At 36.4% G+C, this 19,272-nt stretch overlaps 2 protein-coding genes and 1 long non-coding RNA gene across 4 annotated transcripts in view; all 3 read right to left on the bottom strand.

The window, feature by feature from the left end:
* LOC309509619 overlaps positions 1 to 19,272 on the bottom strand; it is a 404,791-nt gene that overhangs the window by 130,468 nt on the left and 255,051 nt on the right. The window lies entirely within an intron of this gene.
* Positions 1 to 19,272, bottom strand: part of LOC309509576 (uncharacterized protein) — a 153,249-nt gene that overhangs the window by 75,788 nt on the left and 58,189 nt on the right. The window lies entirely within an intron of this gene.
* Positions 1,265 to 18,490, bottom strand: gyg1b (glycogenin 1b). Of its 2 annotated transcripts, none has more exons than XM_082183227.1 (7): positions 18,352 to 18,490; positions 17,211 to 17,346; positions 16,942 to 17,116; positions 15,770 to 15,932; positions 7,151 to 7,277; positions 4,979 to 5,189; positions 1,265 to 3,021 (listed from the first exon to the last, which is right to left on the bottom strand). In XM_082183227.1, the coding sequence occupies exons 1-7, from the start codon at positions 18,452 to 18,454 to the stop codon at positions 2,878 to 2,880; spliced, it is 1,059 nt and encodes a 352-aa protein (XP_082039353.1). In that variant the 5' UTR covers positions 18,455 to 18,490; the 3' UTR covers positions 1,265 to 2,877. The 2 variants fall into 2 exon arrangements, with proteins under 2 accessions (XP_082039353.1, XP_082039352.1); XM_082183226.1 differs by having other exon boundaries at positions 4,979 to 5,204.

A 19,272-nucleotide genomic window follows, 5' to 3' on the forward strand; every position in this document is an offset into this window, starting at 1 on the left:
GTATTTTCAGCATCATTACTCCAGTCTTCAGTGTCACATGATCTTTCAGAGATTCTAATATGACGATTGATTTATTATCAATGTTGGAAACAGCTGCTTAAGAATTTTTTATAACCTGTGATACTTTTTTTCAGGGATGAATAAAAAGTTTAAAAAGAACAGCATATTTTGTCACAATTATACATTACAGTTCAAAAGTGTGGGGTCAGTAATTTTTTCTTTATTTATTTGTTGATAGAAATAATAAATTTATTCAGCAAAGATGTGTTAAATTGATAAAAAGTGATAGTAAAGATTTTTTATATTATTAGAAAATATTTCTATTTTGAATAAATGCTGTTCTTTTAACTTATTAATCAATTAATCCTGAAAAAAAAGATTAAATTAGATAAATACATTTTTAAAAGTATATTAAAATAGAAAATCATTATTTTAAATTGTAATAATATTTCACAATATTACGTTTTTTCTGTATTTTTGATCAAATAAATGCAGGCTTGATGAGCATCATAAACACACACACACACACACACACACACACACACACACACACACACACACACACACACACACACACACACACACACACACACACACACACACACACACACACACACACACATTATTATTATTATTATTTTATCAATGTATTTAATGATAATGATTATATTACCGTAACCCAAAAGTGAACGATTAGCATTGGTTAGCATATTTGAAATGGTCCATTGTTAATTCAAAATAATAATAAAAAAAAAAGCAGAAGAGAATGAGTGTGAAATCACGTATTTATAGTCTATAATGTTGTTTATTATTTTAGTAGGCTACAGTAAACTGCAACCACTGTTCTCTATACGGGTGACGTTTGCGGTTTCTTTGTTATTAAAAATAAATAATTTGTGCCCGTGTAACCTGTTCAACAGTTTATAAGAACTAGAACTGCATGATGATGATTAAAGAAGACGATAATATGAATACAAACACTAAAATAATGCATGCAAAGATAGTTTCACCATGAACCACAGGGTGTCGCTGTAATATAATTTATGAATGAATAATTTCATGATTTTTTTAATCTCCCTCTTGGATTGATGTTTTTTTAAACACTTTCAATTCACACACTCATATACCTTTATCTGTTAAGAAGTCTTCAATTACAAACCTGGTTCTGGTTGAGGCCAAATATGTTATTATATGTTGCCTATGTATTATCTATGCATTAGGCTAGGCCTATACAGTAAATTTGCCAGGCTAGCAAACACACACGGTCATTTCAAAAGCTTTATTTTATGGCCGGGGATAAAGGCCTTGTAACACTGAATAAAAGAAAACGGATACAAAAAAGAAAGAAAAGAAAAACACAAAGATATAATAAAAAAGAAGATGAGGAAAAACAAGTGGCAATTGATTGCACAGTGATAACACAACAGATGTAAACAGAAATACACCATCCAACATGTGAATAATATAGGGTTGATGAAAAAAACACACACTCAAAAGCCTCTGAAACGTGAAACATTATATGCTAATGCACAGATTAAACAATAGGTAGAGAAAAAAGTTTTTGTCTTCTTTAAACGAAAATTATAGGCTAATAGTTCAAGCGCTGAGACTAACATGAAGTGTGTTCGAGCAGGACTCGAACTGGCGGCCTCTTACAGGCCCATAGAGTAGCGACTCTTCACACCACTCTAGAGACATTAAGCGACTATAGAGACCAATTTAGCGACTTTTTAAAGTGACTATAGAGACCAATACATCGACTTTTTGGACAGCTGGTTAACGTAGTCAGTCATTTTATCATACTCGTTCCACTGTCCGAAAAAATACAGTATAGCCTATTGCTGCGTCCAAAATCGCATACTGTCTGAGTAGGTAGGCTACTTTATTTGAATTTTGACCTACTTCGCGAACTACAAAAAAGTATGTTCTATAGTGTGAATGAAATTCGGACGTAGGCTACATCTGCCATGTTGTTATGTTACGGTCACGTGACCTACCAGCGTCATAAATCGCATACTTCCCATATTATAGGTGAAAAACAGTGTGTGACATGAGAAGTATGTCTGAATTCACAGTAGCCTATACTCATAAAAGAGAAGGCAGAAAGTACCCGGCGAGATTCTGAAGTGTGCATGATGAACACTTTACTATATCCCATGAGGCCACGGGACAGGATTTATGAATGACAGTGAAGCAATGCAACTGATGCTGGGAGGTCACATAATGACAACATGGCGAATGTAATACGTCCAGATTACATTTCACACATCCATACTATATAGAACATACTTACTTTTTTTAGAGGTCGTGAAGTAATTGTTCAAAATAAGTACCTACTCAAGAGAGTAGTCTATGTGATTTCGGACACAGCCAGTGTCCAGCGAATGTGACTTTACATTACTTTTTTCATAAAAGTACTGTTTTTCCAAATACTATGCATTCGGACATACTTTGTTGGCATAGTCTTTTTCACATAGGCTACTAGAGAAGTATTTGATTTCGGACGCAGTGTATGCGAGCACAGGTCAGGAGAGAACACATGTAAAGTGCTGACAGCACATTACATCCAGTGACATTTAAACCATTGAGCAGGATTTTGCTACTTTCCATTGAAAACTTTTGGCAACACTGGCGAGTACACCATTCAAATATTGAAACTTTGAGCTAGTGAAAGAGAAAGCCGACACTTCAGAGGCCCAAACTCCCTTTATAAATCAAAAAAAATTGCTAACTATATTTCATTCACATTTTGCATGAGGTTCAAAGGTAAAGTTCAGGCAATAAATGCTTGTATGAAGACAAAGAGTGTGATGAGTTAGCGTATCGCAATGTGAGGCACTTGCATAGCTGAGTTTCAGTGTGTTTAAAATTGTGACTTTATTTAAGGAAAACATCAAGCTTTTTCTGAATGTTGTCAAAAGAGTCTATTCCCATGTAGTCGGCCTGGCCCTGTTCCCATCTCTGCTTGCGCTCGGCTGAGGACATGAGCGTCTGGACCGGCTCGCTCTCATCAGCATCCTCCTGTTGACAAGAGAAGAATACAGGCAATTAAGACATTCAATTAATAAAAATGAAAAAAAAAAAAAAGGGTAAACTTACAAGTTCTGTACAGTTTGAAAGAATCACAGCTATCAAAAGTGACAAAGGACAGACTGCCAGCAGTTTTGAAACTGAAGAAGTGCTTCTCAACCAAAGGGCCTCAAGATGACTTAATGATTTCAGATCAGACTAAACAAGCATTAAAATAAGCCAAAACTACTACAAATCTAGATATTTCTTATTTTAATTCACCGAAAAACCAGGATTCCCACAATCTTGAAAACAGTGGATATATGAGGCAGACAAATTTTGTGTGATTTCTAGAAATGAATAATAAATCTTTAAAGTATATATTGAAATATACATACAAATATTAGTTTTTTTTTTAAATCCAGTAAATACCAAACAACATCATACTATGGTCATGTATATTTCTTTTTAAGTCATGTATATTTAGAATACAATCTTAAAAATAATTAAATAAAATAATAATAAATAAAAAAAACCCACTAATAAATAATTTTCCTGTTATTCCAACCTATATTTGTTGGAATATATACCTATAAAATATTTAATTTTTATTAGATTTAATTAAATTAGATTGATAATGATGATAATAATAATAATAAATTATTAAAGCAAATTAGGTAGATGCTTATATGTAAATGCAAAATTAAATTTGACAAAAAAAATAATAATTAAATTACACCATTATGAGAACTGAACTGGATGATGACACTGTCTCCAGAGTGGCTGTATATATAAATGAACTAAATTAATTTCGTAAGGTTTACAATTAATTAATTTATATTAATTGTAAAGCTGCTTTGAAACAATCTGTATTGTAAAAAGCACTATACAAATGAAGGTGACTTTACATGCTGTTTTGTTGTTAAGATACATTATTCACAGTTTGTCATGTAAGCAACTAACTAACTTTTTGCCACACCTGCTAATTAACCGGTGACTTAAGAAAATATACCGGCCATTAAAATTTTTTACCGACCATGAAAACAGATGATTATTAAACCAACATTTTAGATACCAGTGAAAATTCACAATTATATAAATGTAAAACATTGTTAAAGAGATTACTTGTCTTTAATAATATTTTAATTTTATATAATAATATAATTGTGAATTTTCACTGGTATCTACTGTAAAATGTTGGTTTTACTCAGTAAAATCAATAAAATAAGAACAAATGATCAAATTACAAGAAATAAACCGTGCTTTTCAGGTTGGTCTAACAGTAGTTTCCAGGTGCAGAAATAAAAGCAAGCAAATGTAAATTGACACAGAATAACCGTTTTTTAACTTTAATAAGGATGTTTAATTTATACAGTGAAGACGCAGTCAAGAGCAGTGAGAGATTATATCTTTGTCCTTTGTGATTAACATTAAAAACAGACAGCAGCAGGTTTATTAGGCTGTTGTCACTCATCTAATATACTGATACTGTACACATGCGTTTACTTTCTCAACGGTTTACATTCACTTAAGACATAACAGACTAGGTTTACTAGGATACTCAAATTTTTTTTTACATAATTTTGTGGTAATTGGTCCACTCAAGTGCAAGACGACGTGAAAGAGCTCAGTTTAGTGTTCACGCGCTGTCAGAGACGCGGCTGTTTGGGCGAGCGCTTTCCACACAGCACACGAGTAATGAAACGAGATCCCTTTCACGTCTTCTTACGCTTGAATAATTAAATTACCAAGGCTTTTGTTGACTTTTTCAACGGTTCCGAGCGTCGTTCATCTTTGTTCACGTTCATGCATTGTTAGAATTCATAAAAATGTTACCAGCCAACTGGCGAGTGACACAGTTTCATATACTTTAGTGTTCATTTTAGTCCCTGAGTGGAAGTATGAGAATTGTGACACGGCCATGAAGACTCATGGAAAGGGTTCTTTATAGTATTCTGTAGGGTCTGACCTCACAGCCGGAGCAGAAGGGCTGGTCTCCGTACTCTCGGATCAGCATGGGCACCACCTCACCGCTGTACAGCGTCCACCACTCCAGGAGGAAGCCGGGGTGAGCCGCCGCCGTCACGTCCCCGCGCAGTCGCCTCTGCCTGGGGTTGTACGTGTAGCTCCACGGCTTCATCTGTCCCAGGAAGTGGACGACTTTTGCATTTGCACCATATCTGTGGACAGAAAGACTAGGGATAGTTCACCCAAAAATTAAAATTCTGTCATCATTTATTTACCCTCAAGTTGTTCTAAACCCGTATGCATTTCTTTATTCTGCTGAGAACACAAAATATATGGGTTACTAAACAGTTGATGGACCCCATTGACATCCAGAGTATGGAAAATATATTATGGAAGTCAATGGAGCCCATCAACCGACATTCAAAATATCTTCTTTCATGCCCAGTAAAAGACAGAAATGTAGGTAACACTTTATTTTACAGTGTCCATTGATACATATGTTACATGTACTTACCATAGTAATAACAGTAAATTATGCATAATTACATGCAACTAACCCTCAACCAAATCCTAATCCTACCCTAATCCTTTGGTAAGTACATGTAGTTGCTTAAAGGGATATTTCACCGCTGGAAATATGAATGTGTATGTAAATTGAGTCATTTATGTAGTAGAAATGTGAAATTATTTTAGAAGTTGGTGCCTTCTAGACTGAGAAAAGCCAGAAAATGTATTTTTGGCTCATGTGGCTGAAAGACAACAACTCCCAGAATGCACTTGCTTCGCTGCCCTACGAGGACACTCCCAAGCCTACCGGTTAAGGAGGGCAGTATCGGGAGAAATGATACGACTAGGCTACTAGTCGACTTGAAACTGAAAAGACGGTCATTCCAAAATACTACCGGGTTTCTACTGATACAAAGCTTAATGCTAATCGGTGAAGTATCCCTATAATATTACTCAGTACTTAAATATATAATTACACTGTAACAATGACACCTTAAAATAAAATGTAACCGAAATTTATACAGGTTTGGAACAACTTGAGGATGAGTAAATGACGACAATTTTCATTTTTGGGTGAACTATCCCTTTAAGTGCAAGATTTACGAACTGCTTATGCCAGCATAAACTACTGTCAGGATTCACTAAAGACCAGGAGGACAAGGGAGGCAGTGCCTCCTCAAAAAACGGGATGAGAAAATAATCTATATTACAAAAATAAAACATTAAAAAGTGACATTAAAAGTGTATAAATCAGTCCGTGGCAAGCAGGACGAGGCCGAGAGCCGTGAGAGAACAGCGTGACTGATGAGCGTCACCTGTGGCGACAGTGAAGGATGAGAGAGGACCAGGCCTGGACTATTTATGTTATGTTTTTTAATGCGTTTTTGGCCGTTCATTTACACGACAACAGCGTTTTGTGGGCCTGAAAACGGGTTTCAAAGTGAAACTTTGAAAATGATACCGTTATCGTCTCCGTGTAAACTACAACAACTTGAATCTGTGAAAACGGTGACATCATGCACATGCGTATTACGTGTTCAGGCTATAGGCACGTAGTGTTTCTTTACAAAGTGACATCGCCACCTACTGGCCTGACAGCAGAATACAGCGTTTTTAGTTGTTTTCGCAGATCCGTGTGAACGACCCTATGCTCTGTTCTTTAATTTTGCTCATCCGCAGAACTTTCCACTCTCATGTGGAGTGTGATAGGTGTCCATAAGGTTTATGAATGCATTTAAATGCATTCAAATGTGTTTATTGCTTTGTGGTCAAGTAATACATAATGGTTTAACGGTTTAAAAGGACTGAAATCTGCTCTCACTTTTTTTTTTCACATTTTCTGTGGGTTGAAATCAGCTAAATCTATTTAAATATGGTAAATGGTGTAAAACTGTGCAAAAAAATTAAATAAAATACCATCCCTACTACTGGCAGCTGAAAACATTTTCGAATTCGAGAGTCTCCCGAAATGATTCTGACACTCGTTCTCAGCCCCGTCTCACAATCTTCTTTCCTCATCTACTGTAACCTGATGTTAAGGCATAAGCAGCAAACGCATGTGACTGTGTGTATCCTCTTACTGTCCCATCCTGAAGGCCAGCGCATGCCAAGATCAATGATATAGTGTCAAACAGGGCCGCTGATGAAGCCGAGGAGTCACACTTACTGTTTGAAAGCAGGAAGGTAAGTGTAGATGGCTATGCTGCTCATGTTATAGATGAAAGGAAGGTGTTTCGTGATGTCAGCGGTTGCCCAGTCGCTGAAGAAGCCGTTCAGAACTCCTTGGTCCCCTCCTATTGGACAAACAATTAATAAAGAATGTCTTAAAATGGAATTAACCATTTCATTTATCAATATAATTTAGAACACTTTAAACAATTAAAAGCACTTCATTTAAGCCTTTATTGAAGCTAAAGTGTGTAATTGCAAAGAATAATTAAACAATTAAATGAATAAAAAGATGAATAATTAAATGACATTAAATAAGTAAATTAATTTTTTTTTTTTTTAAGTTAATAGAATGAAGAAATAATTAACAAAATAAAAACAAATTAAATAAAGCCAATTACCACCAACAACAACAACAAATAACTAAATGAATACAAAGATTTATTAAACAAATGAATAATAAATTAAATAATAAATTAAACAAATAAAATTAAATAATGAATATTAAATCAATTAAATGAATAAATATAAACAATTATATTGATTATTTAAATATTCTTTGCACTAAGAAAAAAATATGTTCACTAAAAGGTTCTTTGTGGAACCCAATGATTGAAAATGATTGTGAAAACTCCCTTTTAGAACCTTGATTTTGTTTTATACACTGTTTTATAAAAATAAAGTATAAAATTTACATTTTGAATTCTTTGTTATGCTATGTTATGTCAGGCTGTTGCTATGGGGTTGCTAAGGTGTCCTCATTGCTTTTAGTATTCTTTATCAGTCTTTTTGGTTGTTTCTAAGGTGTTCTAGCCTCCTACTGACATTTTGTATGTGATGAAATCTGATCTGTTTGCTCAGAGTAGCTGTCAGTGTGGACGACAGAGGCGTACAGAGTCCCAGAACTGCAGACTACATAGTGAATGAGGACAGCGAGTGAAGATTAGTTTATTCAGATACAGCTGCAAACAATACTGCGCAGATGGCACTGCATACAGTATGTTGTGGCCCAAATTAAATTAATTTTAATTTAAAATTAAATTAACAAACACCAACAATACTTTTTCCCCCCCCACATCTTCCACATCTATGCAGAAAAAAAAAGAAGCAAAAAAAAATTCCATATGAAGACCAGTTAGGCTCTTTACTCCCGTACGAGGAATGTGCCCAGGTGCTTACTAGCTGAAAAAAGACCCTACATATCTAAAAGAGATCCCGGCCTGAAAGAGCAGCCTGCATGCATGCTTGCTCAAAGGTCAGCGAGGACACACACCACAGAGACACGGCTATACATGTTACAGCATGACACATACTGACACTATTAAAACAAGCACAGAAAGGCTGTTTAATAAGCCTGTATTGAGATCAGGTGTCTGCTATACAGACACAGAATCCAGGAGTGTAGGAGGACACGGGCAATATTAATAGCGCTCCTGAAGACACACAGACAGCTGGTTAGCATTAAAGGGATAGTTTGCCCAAAAATTGTCATTAACTCACCCTCGTGTCGTTCCAAACACATCAACACAAATGAAGATCTTTTTGATGAAATCTGAGATTTCTGTCCCTCCATTGACAGCTACGCAACTACCACTTTGATGCTTCAAAAAGTGAATAAAGAGATTGTCAAACTAGTCCATATGAATAGAGCGGTTTAGTCCATTTTCTGAAGAGACTCGATCGCTTTAAATGATGATATAACAAGAACAATGTTTATATGTGAATAAAAGCTTAAATTCAATCGGCTCATCATTAAGTGATCGTGACTATTCCGAAAATTTGGACTAAACCGCTCAATTCATATGGATTAGATTTACGATCTCTTTATGAACTTTTTGAAGCGGCAAAGTGGTAGTTGTGTAGCTGTATGTAGAATAACGCTCATCAAAACTCGACCCAGGACGAGCTACAGTGAAGCTTTAGGGGTGTTGATGGACTCGATCGACTCCATCTGTGCTTTGATCATCGTTCTGAACCCCATACAAACGTAGTCTTTGATAAAATATGATTTTCTCAGCTTTTTGCTCAAAATGTTGTTGTTTTTTTAGTTGTTTTTTTACCCACATTCAAGTGTTGATAAAAAAGGAATGCATGAAGCTAGAATAAACTTTTTTTTTTTGGTTGTTTTAAATCATAGGGTCTGCATATTCAGACATTCATGCAACAAAATATTCTGGGGGCCATGAAACTTAATGATCAGAAATGATCAAAAATGCTTGAGGTGACTGGCAACCTTTTCAAAAACTCTGACGGGAAAAGAGTTAAAAAGAATCATACACATTGGGTCTCATTCATGAAACATTCGTAAATATACGAGTAAATATGTGAGTGATTTGCGGGTAAAGAGACTTTCCCGAAAACTCTTCTCCTGATTCACAAATACTTCGTAAACGTCAGATTTGATAGTGAAATGTGTGTGTGTTAATGAATTCCAATCAGTCGTAAATGGGACGCACGTGCACGCTCATTCTCAATTACCATAAATCCCGCCCATTAAATCCGACTGACAACTATATATGGGCATCATATTATGACACCAAACGAAGGATTTCAACATGTCTTCTCAAAAGCGAATGAAAAAGAGAAATTTCTCAGACGCAGAAATTTTACTTTTATTATCAGAAGTTCATTCAAAACGGCACATTTTATTTTCAAGCGTACATAGTGGCGTATCAGGTCCTAAAAAAAAGGAAGCTTGGCAGCATATATTACCATAGACAGTATATAAACTGGACACAGCGACCCCATTGGATTCAACGGAGACAATTGAAGTCAAATAGAAGCACTAACTTCCTGATGGCTGAGCGTACTGCGCAGACTCAAACTGAGCTTGACGACGTAGATGTGACGTGAGCAACCCGTCTGTCTTCTAGTAGCTGTGTCAAGTGAAATCTGAATCATTCCCTTCCAAATCTTCCAGAGACGGAGAGTGTGAGTAGGAGGTGTTCATGAGCTAGGAGCAGGAGAAACTTTTGCTAAGTATTCTGATTAATTACTTTGTCATTTTGCCTCCACGTCTCCCCGATTGCCCGCGAGCTTCTCCTCCTGTCCATACGGTAATCTCTCTACTGTGCGACAGAGAGTCGCATGGTTATGACGCAATCGTTAGCCTATTTTTACAAAAACTGCTTCTACGGGCCATAACGTAAGATACAAGGTAATGGAGCCTTTTATACATTTTCGTGTTTCTTTAGAAATAAATAATGGACAAATGGAGTCTTTAAACGCCTCAGATGTAAAGTTATTCGCTGTCAAAGTGACGCCAAAATGAATGGGAGTCAATGGAATGCTAACAGCAGGTGATGGTCCGCTAGCCAATGGCGGCGCCCGGGGAAACTTCTAAATAATATGAAACCCTGCCCCCCTGTATATTACAGATGCAGTTAATGGAGTTTCATCTGTTAATCGAACAGTCCCAGAAGTGAAAAGAAAATGGTTCGACATATAACCCCGTCAAATAAACCTGATTAAGGTGAATTAAAATGCAGCCTTATTAATGAGCAAAACGTTCGGATGTTAAGCGCACTGTTTACGCGTGGCTGGGAGCAGGTGTAGAGTTCTTTCGTACCAACTAACATTTGGAAAATACGAACATTTTAATGAATCCGAAAATTTACGCCAGAACCACTTTACACACGATTTACACAAACATTCGTTCTGCTCGTGTTTCATGAACGAGACCCATTGTACATCGCATTTACTGTCGCTTGGTGGAATTTTGCAGGCAAAATCCAGTTATTTTATTATGAATCTGCACAATTTTTAAGTTTTGTGTGAGGGGAAAATTGGCCCAAAAAGATGTTGCTCATGTTCAAGTTGCTGTGCTGGCCTGCAGAAAGCTGCTTGGTTTGAAAGAGACCCGTGTGTGAGCTAAGCTGGACTGCGCTTAGATTGGCCATCCTCTGCACTAACACACATGAATGTTCGCTCCAGGACAGGCCATGTGCACGATATGAGGAAATTAATATAGACTCGGCACAAACCATATACAGCATCCTCACTGCCAGCCAAAAAAAGAGCTTTTGAAACTCAAATAATGCTACGTGCCCTAAACAGATTATCTAACATGCTGGAGCATTCAGAATAACGTGCTTGCAAAGCATGCTGGTTTACCAGCTAAACCAATCCACAGCCAGTTTATATGGGCTGGCTGTGGTCAGGAGCCCAGAAACAGGGTTCAGAATCGGCCCCCGGGGCTTTCCTTCTGCATGTGGCTCTACAAACATTACTGCAGTCTTGAAGCGCTCATTTTGACGGGATGATCTGAACGGTCCAGGAATGCACATAGTCTCACGCTGGTTTACATTGGCAGACGATGAGAACAAGTCCACATGATAGCCTCGGGACATCAGGACTGTAATAAACGAGGAAATGGAAAGATGCTTGTTTGATGCCCTGTTTCACTCTACAGGTACTCCAAGACATATGAGAAAAGGTAAAAAAAAAAAAAAAAAAAAAAAGTAGGCTATATATATATATATATATATATATATATATATATATATATATATATATAAATTGTACTGTTGATTAAAATGCTAAATTTAGCATTACATTGTGGGTTTTCCAACACCAAGTCCAAGACCAATGCACAGGACAATAGGAGACACCAGAATAAAAATATTCTGAATTCTGACTATACAGAAATATTTTAGATGAATATGCTTGCACTCTTTCACTGACTAGATATATTTAAAATAATGTAGGCTACTTTTCACTGGTAACAAGACATTTGGATTATTATACATTATAGTTTAATGTAGTACTGACACTAAAACTCTGAAAACTTTAAATTTCTCACACAGTAATTTTTATTTTATAACTATTGATGCATTTTTGTATTGCAATATATTGTGACACCCCTACAAAACACTATTGAAACTGCTGATCACAGAGATTATCACTAAACATACTTTTAATTCTTTGAATTTCTTTAGTTTAACAGGAGGCAGAAAAGCTTTAAGCATCACTGACATTTTCTTTCCAAAATGTGAATCTAGTTTCGTAGTTCCTTCCCTCCCAAACTCAGTTTCATTAAGCAGAGAACACCATGAGACAACATGGCAACAGTCATGAAGAGTTCAAACTATCCCTGTTACGACCACTGGACAAACTAGCCCTTCTAAAAATAAAGCAATCATTACAAATTACCAGACCATTAGAGCATTGACGTGTCATAAACAGGGCAGAGGATGTTCAGAGGATGGTCACTTCACAAAAATAGACTGAATATTCAAGCTGACAAGAATGTGTAGCATTTATACGGCCTGCAATAAGCACAGACCGTGATTATGACAGCCCAGAAAGAGAACAAAAGCATAATAATCAGGCTCTTGAAAAGCTGCCAGTCTCCATAATGTAAGCGGTGTCAATTAATTTCAGGAACCACATCAGAGCCCTCCCTCAAAACGCTGCAATCTAATTGGTTCCTCGACGGTCACACTCAAACTCTCAACCTGACTCGTATAAGAATGGGTTCACTGTGTCGTCGAGCTGAAAACAGGTCCAAAACTTTACATCAGTTTCCTGAGAGTCTCTCGCACAAGCTGGCATGTGCAAACAATTATTCATCCTGCATTTGATCAACTAACGGATAAAAAAACAAAACAAAGTGAAGGGAAAGAGAAACATGCATACTCTTGTCCGCTTAGCCATTTTACCAAATTACGAAAACCCATAAAAGTTGCGTAACGAGCAACTTTGCCAAGAGGTGGCTGTAGAAAAATGGCCCTTGGCTCCCAAAGAAAAGGAAAAAGAGGGTTGCCTTGAAAGGGCTTTTGTTCGCTATGAGCGCTTGTGCCAAATTCCTCTCGCCGGGCTCACGAACCAGCTGTGTTGGGCAATACTCGGGAGGCTCTGCTGGCAACTTTTTGCTTGAGGTAATTTTGTGATGCAAACAAGGAAGGGCGGGTTAATTGCGCTGACATTATGTGTAAGATGAGCACACGTCAAACTGATGGGTGTGTGATTATCTGCAGAGATGTTTCGACTGGAATGGTAAGGAAGATGCCTTCATTATTTAGCCACGTCTGGCCTTGATAAGCACACAAATCACCAGAGAGAGAGAGAGACAGAAGAGCTGCTTAAACAAATGTCAGTTTACCATCTATTCAAGACCAGGGGTGTCCGATCCTGCTTTCTGGGAGTCTGAAGACCTTGATTAGTTGTGGTGTGTCTAAACTCTAAAATGACCTTTAATTGGTCTATATCAGGGGGGCGTTTTACAAATGACACTGTTTTCACAAAAAGAAAAATAATATGCGTTTTGGCCGTTCATTTACACAACAACAGCCTTTTGAAGGCCTGAAAAAGCAAACTTTTGAAAACAGGTTTCAAAGTGCAAGTTTTCATACAATACCGTTATAGTCTCGCAAATTTGTTAAAACTGTGACGTCATGCGCATGTGTATTACATGTTCAGTTTATAGGCGTATAGTGTTTCTTTACAAAGTGACCGCCACCTACTGGCCCGACAGCAGAATACAGCGTTTTTAGTCGCTTTCACAGATCCGTGTGAACGGGGAACGTTTTGACAATGTTGTTCGTCTGTACGCGGAAAAAAGCAAAGTAAAACATTTTGTTTCCACTATATTCGTTGTTGTGTAAACGTACCCTTGGACGCCACGTACCCCTAAATAAGATCATCTTTATGATCACCCTAAAAAGGCAGCTCTATATTTTCATGTAAAAACCCCAATTTACACTGAAAAATAAATATGTAAAATATTATTTGGAAATTTAGTTTATTTAATTTTTTTTAAATACTCACTACAGTACTGTGGTGAACGTGATTTCACCAAGTACCACATGTTCCTGGATCAACATCTTTGTTGATCCTGGAACAACATCTTTGTTGATCCTGGAACAACTTTCCAATCAACCAATCAGATTTGAGGGACAAGTTTACAGTTTATGTCAAGTTTAGGCTTAAATCCAGGGTGAGGTGCTTCAACAGTGTTATTCACTGATCATTTCCCTCTGATTTTAGGGAAAAGTTTGGGTAGGATTAGGATTAGGTTTAGGGGTAGGGATAGGGTTAGGACAAAATTTTGGGGCAGGAATGTTATTCCAGGATCAACAAAATATGTTGATCCAGGAACATGTCTTACTTGGAAAAATCACGGTGACCATAGTACTGTACTGTGTACATTTATGCAATTTTGCCTATAAGGTAAACATATATTTTATGATGTTTTAATGGAATCAGCGGTGTAAAACTTTTTTTGCAGTGTAAATAATTGTCTGACTCAGCAAATACTGTATTTCCTTCAAATACATTTGAATTGTTCATAATATTGGGAAGAGCACAGAAGGAGTTATCATTAGGCTGTTGTCTGTCTGTGCACGACACAGATATGAGGTTTTACAGCACTACTGTCATCAGACCTATTCAAACCGGCCAATGGACCGTCCGATCACGGAGCGAGTCCTTCAGTGTCTGTCATCATGCCATTATGTTGCTAAGCCATCTGCTAGACAGAGTAAGTGCATCACTGATCATTATTAGTGTGAAAATATCTTCTGAATTATCAAGCGCCAAGCAATCCTCGCTGTATTTAAAACATTAAAACACAGCATGCCACAGGAAAAGTGTTCAAAAGCAAAGAATCCACTACAAATATTTCTATTTAAATTGTAAAATTGTAACTTCTGGATAATGATTTCATGTAATTTCAGTGCTTAACTCTATTATTGAGTTTGGCATATTACATCTAAATGTAGAAATGGCAAAGTTCAAATGGAAAACAGAGTTTAAATAATTATGTTCCCTTCATTACTCCACTCACTCCAGTAAATGAGTGCACACACACGGTCTAGAGTGTCTGTACGGTGCGCACATTTACCCCAAGTTTATTTTTAATAAATCCCGATGTGTGCTTGGAAAATTGCGTATGCACATTTCAATGCCTTTTGTGTGCGTACGCAACGTTTATACATCAGGCCACTGGTCTATATGACTCACACCATATCAGTGTGTTCTGAAATCATACAATAATTTTGTTTAAGAAACAGAAATTTTTGTTATTTACTAAAATTCTTGCCCTTAACTGTCCACAGCCGTTCAACATAACATATTGTAAACATATTGTAAAGGGTTCAGAATATAATGCATGTGTTATATGAACTACTTCTATGGTGCCTTTTGGCCTATGGTAACTTTTAGTTTTCGTTGTGTGGAAAAGAGCAGCGGGAACATTCTTCAGAATTTCTCATTTTAAATATTTAAAGTAATTAAGTGAGTAATTTCAACCCTCCAGCTTAAAAAAAAAACAAAAACAAAAAAACACTTACAAGGATGGGAACTATTGATAACTATAAAAATATTAATTCTAATTCTGTGAGAATAGGCCACACCACAGCTATAACAACAACGACACAGTGGAACAATATAGTTGGAATCACTTTCAGAACAATGTTGTCCAGTTGACAAACCATAAACATTGACAGCCAATCAGAATCCATCCTGCTTTAAAGAGCTTGATCATTTAAAGTGGCAGATATCGAAACTGCAGCACGTGCTCATAATAAACAGCACATTATTGTCTGCTGGTGTGGATGCTAATGTAGTGTAATGCTCTAAAACAGGCCAAAGTGAATGACGCTCGTGGTTTGCGTACCATCAAAGCTGCCGTGCTCGGTGCAGAACTGCAGAAGTTTTCCGTAGGTTTCGTTGGACGGGCGAAACACGAACACACCAGAGTTGAAGCAATCAGGCCAACCGGGGTCCGGCGCCGCAGACAACTCCTCTCTGTCGAACAGCTCGTCTATGTTTGACACCACCTAGATCCAAAAAAAGAAGTGTGAAACTTCTCAGAACTGTCAACAGAAAGTCAAAATGTACCCTTTTGCTCTCCTCGGGTCATTTTGACCCAAATTTTATTTTCTTAAATTTTTTTTTTTTATTTAGTGTTCATCGGAGTGGTCCAAGACCATAAGACTTTTGTTGAACCACACACACACACTTATTTTATTTGTCAAAAGAATATAAAAAAATCTGGCAAAATCCAGAACAAACACACACATAAATGGAGGCATGACTTTAGAAGATCCCGAATGCAGAACAATAACATGCACACGCACATAGGAATTCCTATTAAAATAAATGGGGGGCCAATTTTTTATAAAAAAAATATATAAAAAAAATCAGTCACAATGCAGACTGCACACAGATATGAAGTGGTAAGATTTGAACATTTACAAAGCACAAAAAAATTTTTTTCCCACAAGAGGTTGTCAAGAGTTAATTCTGGACTTTTGGAGCCGTTTAAAACAGCTGTTTTGCATGTAATGGAGAGTTATTTTGTATTTAAGTGACGAAAGTGTTATATATTTAATTAATATTAAAATTATTGGTCAAATCTAGTAATTTAGAAATATATACAATGTTTATTTTATTTTTTAAATCACAAAATATCTCCCAAAAAAATTGCATAATTATATATAGGCCTATATAAAAATTGCATAATTTTATATATGTGTGATACAAGCTTTCTGGACAAAAATAAATAAATGTATAAGTATATTAGGGCTTTGGGAAGGCTTTTGTTACAGGTACGGGAGGGGAGCATAAGGTTAATAAATAGTTTGTGGTCTTATTGTGTACAATTCAGCGGTGCACATACACATCGGTGCAAGTTAAACAAGTTAAGCGCAACACAGAGGCTTACATTCACACACTGAGTTAATGAGGCACAATGTAATTCAAGTGACATAACAAACCACACGGACTAACCGCATTATAAATATTTCATGCATGTTTTGACAAGGCACAAGTTAACTCAACACTCACCAGCGTGTCTGCATCCATAAACACACATTTTGAGTAGTGTGAGAGAGTCCAGCAGTGCAGCTTGGTGAATGTGACACCCAGATCGGGTCTCTTCATCATGGCCAAATGTGCCGTGTCCCCGCTGTCCAGCACATCCACTAGCCTGACTTCATCATAGATCTTATGAAGCACTGCCCTAAAAACATTCAAAAACAACTTATTTTGTGTTCGACGGGTGTAAGACGGGTTTGCAACACACTTCTACAGTGGCGGAAATTGACATGTCGTACCTTGACTGATCGGACACATGGGGTCCAATGAGCACCACCAGCTTTTTTGAAGTCTTGTGGTTCCTAAGGGATTTTCCGAGCACCATTGCTCCTCTTGCATAGCTATCATTTGTGGCCAAAGTGACAAATGCCTGTTCTGCCGAGGAAACGAGAGGGTTACAGATTGGCATAATATGGCATGACTGACAGATGACAGTCTTATAAATTTGCTTTCACATTATCTTGCATGACAGAATGAATGCAGATCAATGATGCAGATTTGCCCACATAACTCACAAAGCTTAATATACAAACAGTAGACAGTTATATGCCTTTGTAACATACATGAAAAGCCAAATATGGTTTAAAAAGTATTACGTTTTTTTGATGAGTTGATTTGATTACAAGAATCGGTTCTTTTGAACAATTAATTTCAAAGAACGTGTTCAAAACTGATTCAGTGATTCTTTTACCTCATGGCATGGTTCCTTACACCATTGCTTGGCATATGATCTAAAATATTCCAGAAAAGCCATATTGTTAAGTTTTATTAAAAGGGGGTTTTGTTCTTAATGTGAGAGTTCGGTTTGTAACCATAATTCAGCGCATAAAAGAACATTCATAAACTAATTTGCATTAAGCAATATTAATTATTATTTTACAGGTATATCTCTCCACTCAAAAGTTTTGCATGTTTTAATTAAATGCTAAACCAATTATTTTTGACATTTAATATTTCCTCGGCTCATTATGAGTCACACAAAACCGTTCATTTAAAAAAGACGGTTCTGAGTTCGCTGAGTCTAGTTGTTAATTCGGATGCGAGTCGAACACATTCGAAAAGGCGGTTCAATGAACTCGAGCGCATGGATTTGATTCAACAACGAATCTTTGGATAACAAAACAATGATATTAGTAATAATGCCAGTATATAAACCAATATTAGCTATACACACTTTACACCTGCAGAAATATGAGAAATGCAAAGAACATGCACAGTCCTTAAAACCTTTTTGATGCTATTTACATATGTATAAAGCTCAGCATATAGCATGTAAATAAATCGTAGCTATATACAGGTACTTTTCAGTACGAGGTGGTCCAACCCCCCTACACGTCAACAGCTCTGTTTAATTTACAAAGTGTAATCATTGTCACATACCTGCCATGCTGGAAATTAGTAAAAGCTGCTTTGTAGCTCGGACTCCCCCAGAGCAGCAGTGACACTTCAATAAAAGAGACTTTGTTTCACGTCTTGGCTTCATTTATACTAGCGCGGACCTTCTCTATATATACTGCTGCCAGTCACGTGACCAGAAAGCGTTCTGCGGACACGCACGCGATTGGCTCGTGATGTTTGGGGCGTGGCTTCATATATGTAACTTGTACTTGTGTGGTTGACAAACTTCTAAGTTTTTATAATTTATATGAATGTAAAAGGGCAAGTGCATACTTTTACATTTTAATGCCAAAAGTAGGCTACATGTAGATATTGTTTCATAATTCAATTCATATTGATTGCATTTCGTTGCCTTGTACCTGTACTTGTGTAATGACAATAAAGTTGAATCTAATCTAATGAATCTAATAAATATGTATGTACAGTATATTTGCAAAAAAAAAAAAAAATAAAAAAAAAAAAAATAAAATACATATATATATATATATATATATATACTGTTTTATATTCCATAATAAATATTTGTATATTCCATATTTTAAACTTCATGACACTTAATACTAATAATTTATAATAACATATATTAATAACTAATACTTCTATCTAATGTTATCGGATATATTTCTGCTGTTCTAAAATAGTGGGAGTTCGAGGGGAAATACTAATGATTGCTGATAACACACAGCAGAAGATATGAGGACTGTTTTTAGGCTCTACTCACTGTAAATATACAGTGTGAGCAGACTGGTGTCTTGTGCCACCTGCTGGTCAGAGTTTATTTCTAAAAATCATAAATAGCCTACTAGATACATCATAAATACATCCTATTGCACTTTATACATATTTCAATAATTGACCGGTTGACTGTACATTATCTTTTACATAAGTATATGGGTGCATTAC

Source organism: Leuciscus leuciscus (genome assembly GCF_965113295.1).
Source record: "Leuciscus leuciscus genome assembly, chromosome: 11".
Lineage (NCBI taxonomy): Eukaryota > Metazoa > Chordata > Actinopteri > Cypriniformes > Leuciscidae > Leuciscus > Leuciscus leuciscus.

Coding starts and splice junctions, on each gene's coding strand:
- gyg1b (XM_082183226.1), bottom strand. CDS start 18,454: ATGAAGCCAAGACGTGAAACAAAGTCTCTTTTATTGAAGTGTCACTGC. Junction 17,347..18,351: donor ACTAATTTCCAGCATGGCAG/GTATGTGACAAT, acceptor TTTCCTCGGCAG/AACAGGCATTTGTCACTTTG. Junction 17,117..17,210: donor CATGTGTCCGATCAGTCAAG/GTACGACATGTC, acceptor GAATGTTTTTAG/GGCAGTGCTTCATAAGATCT.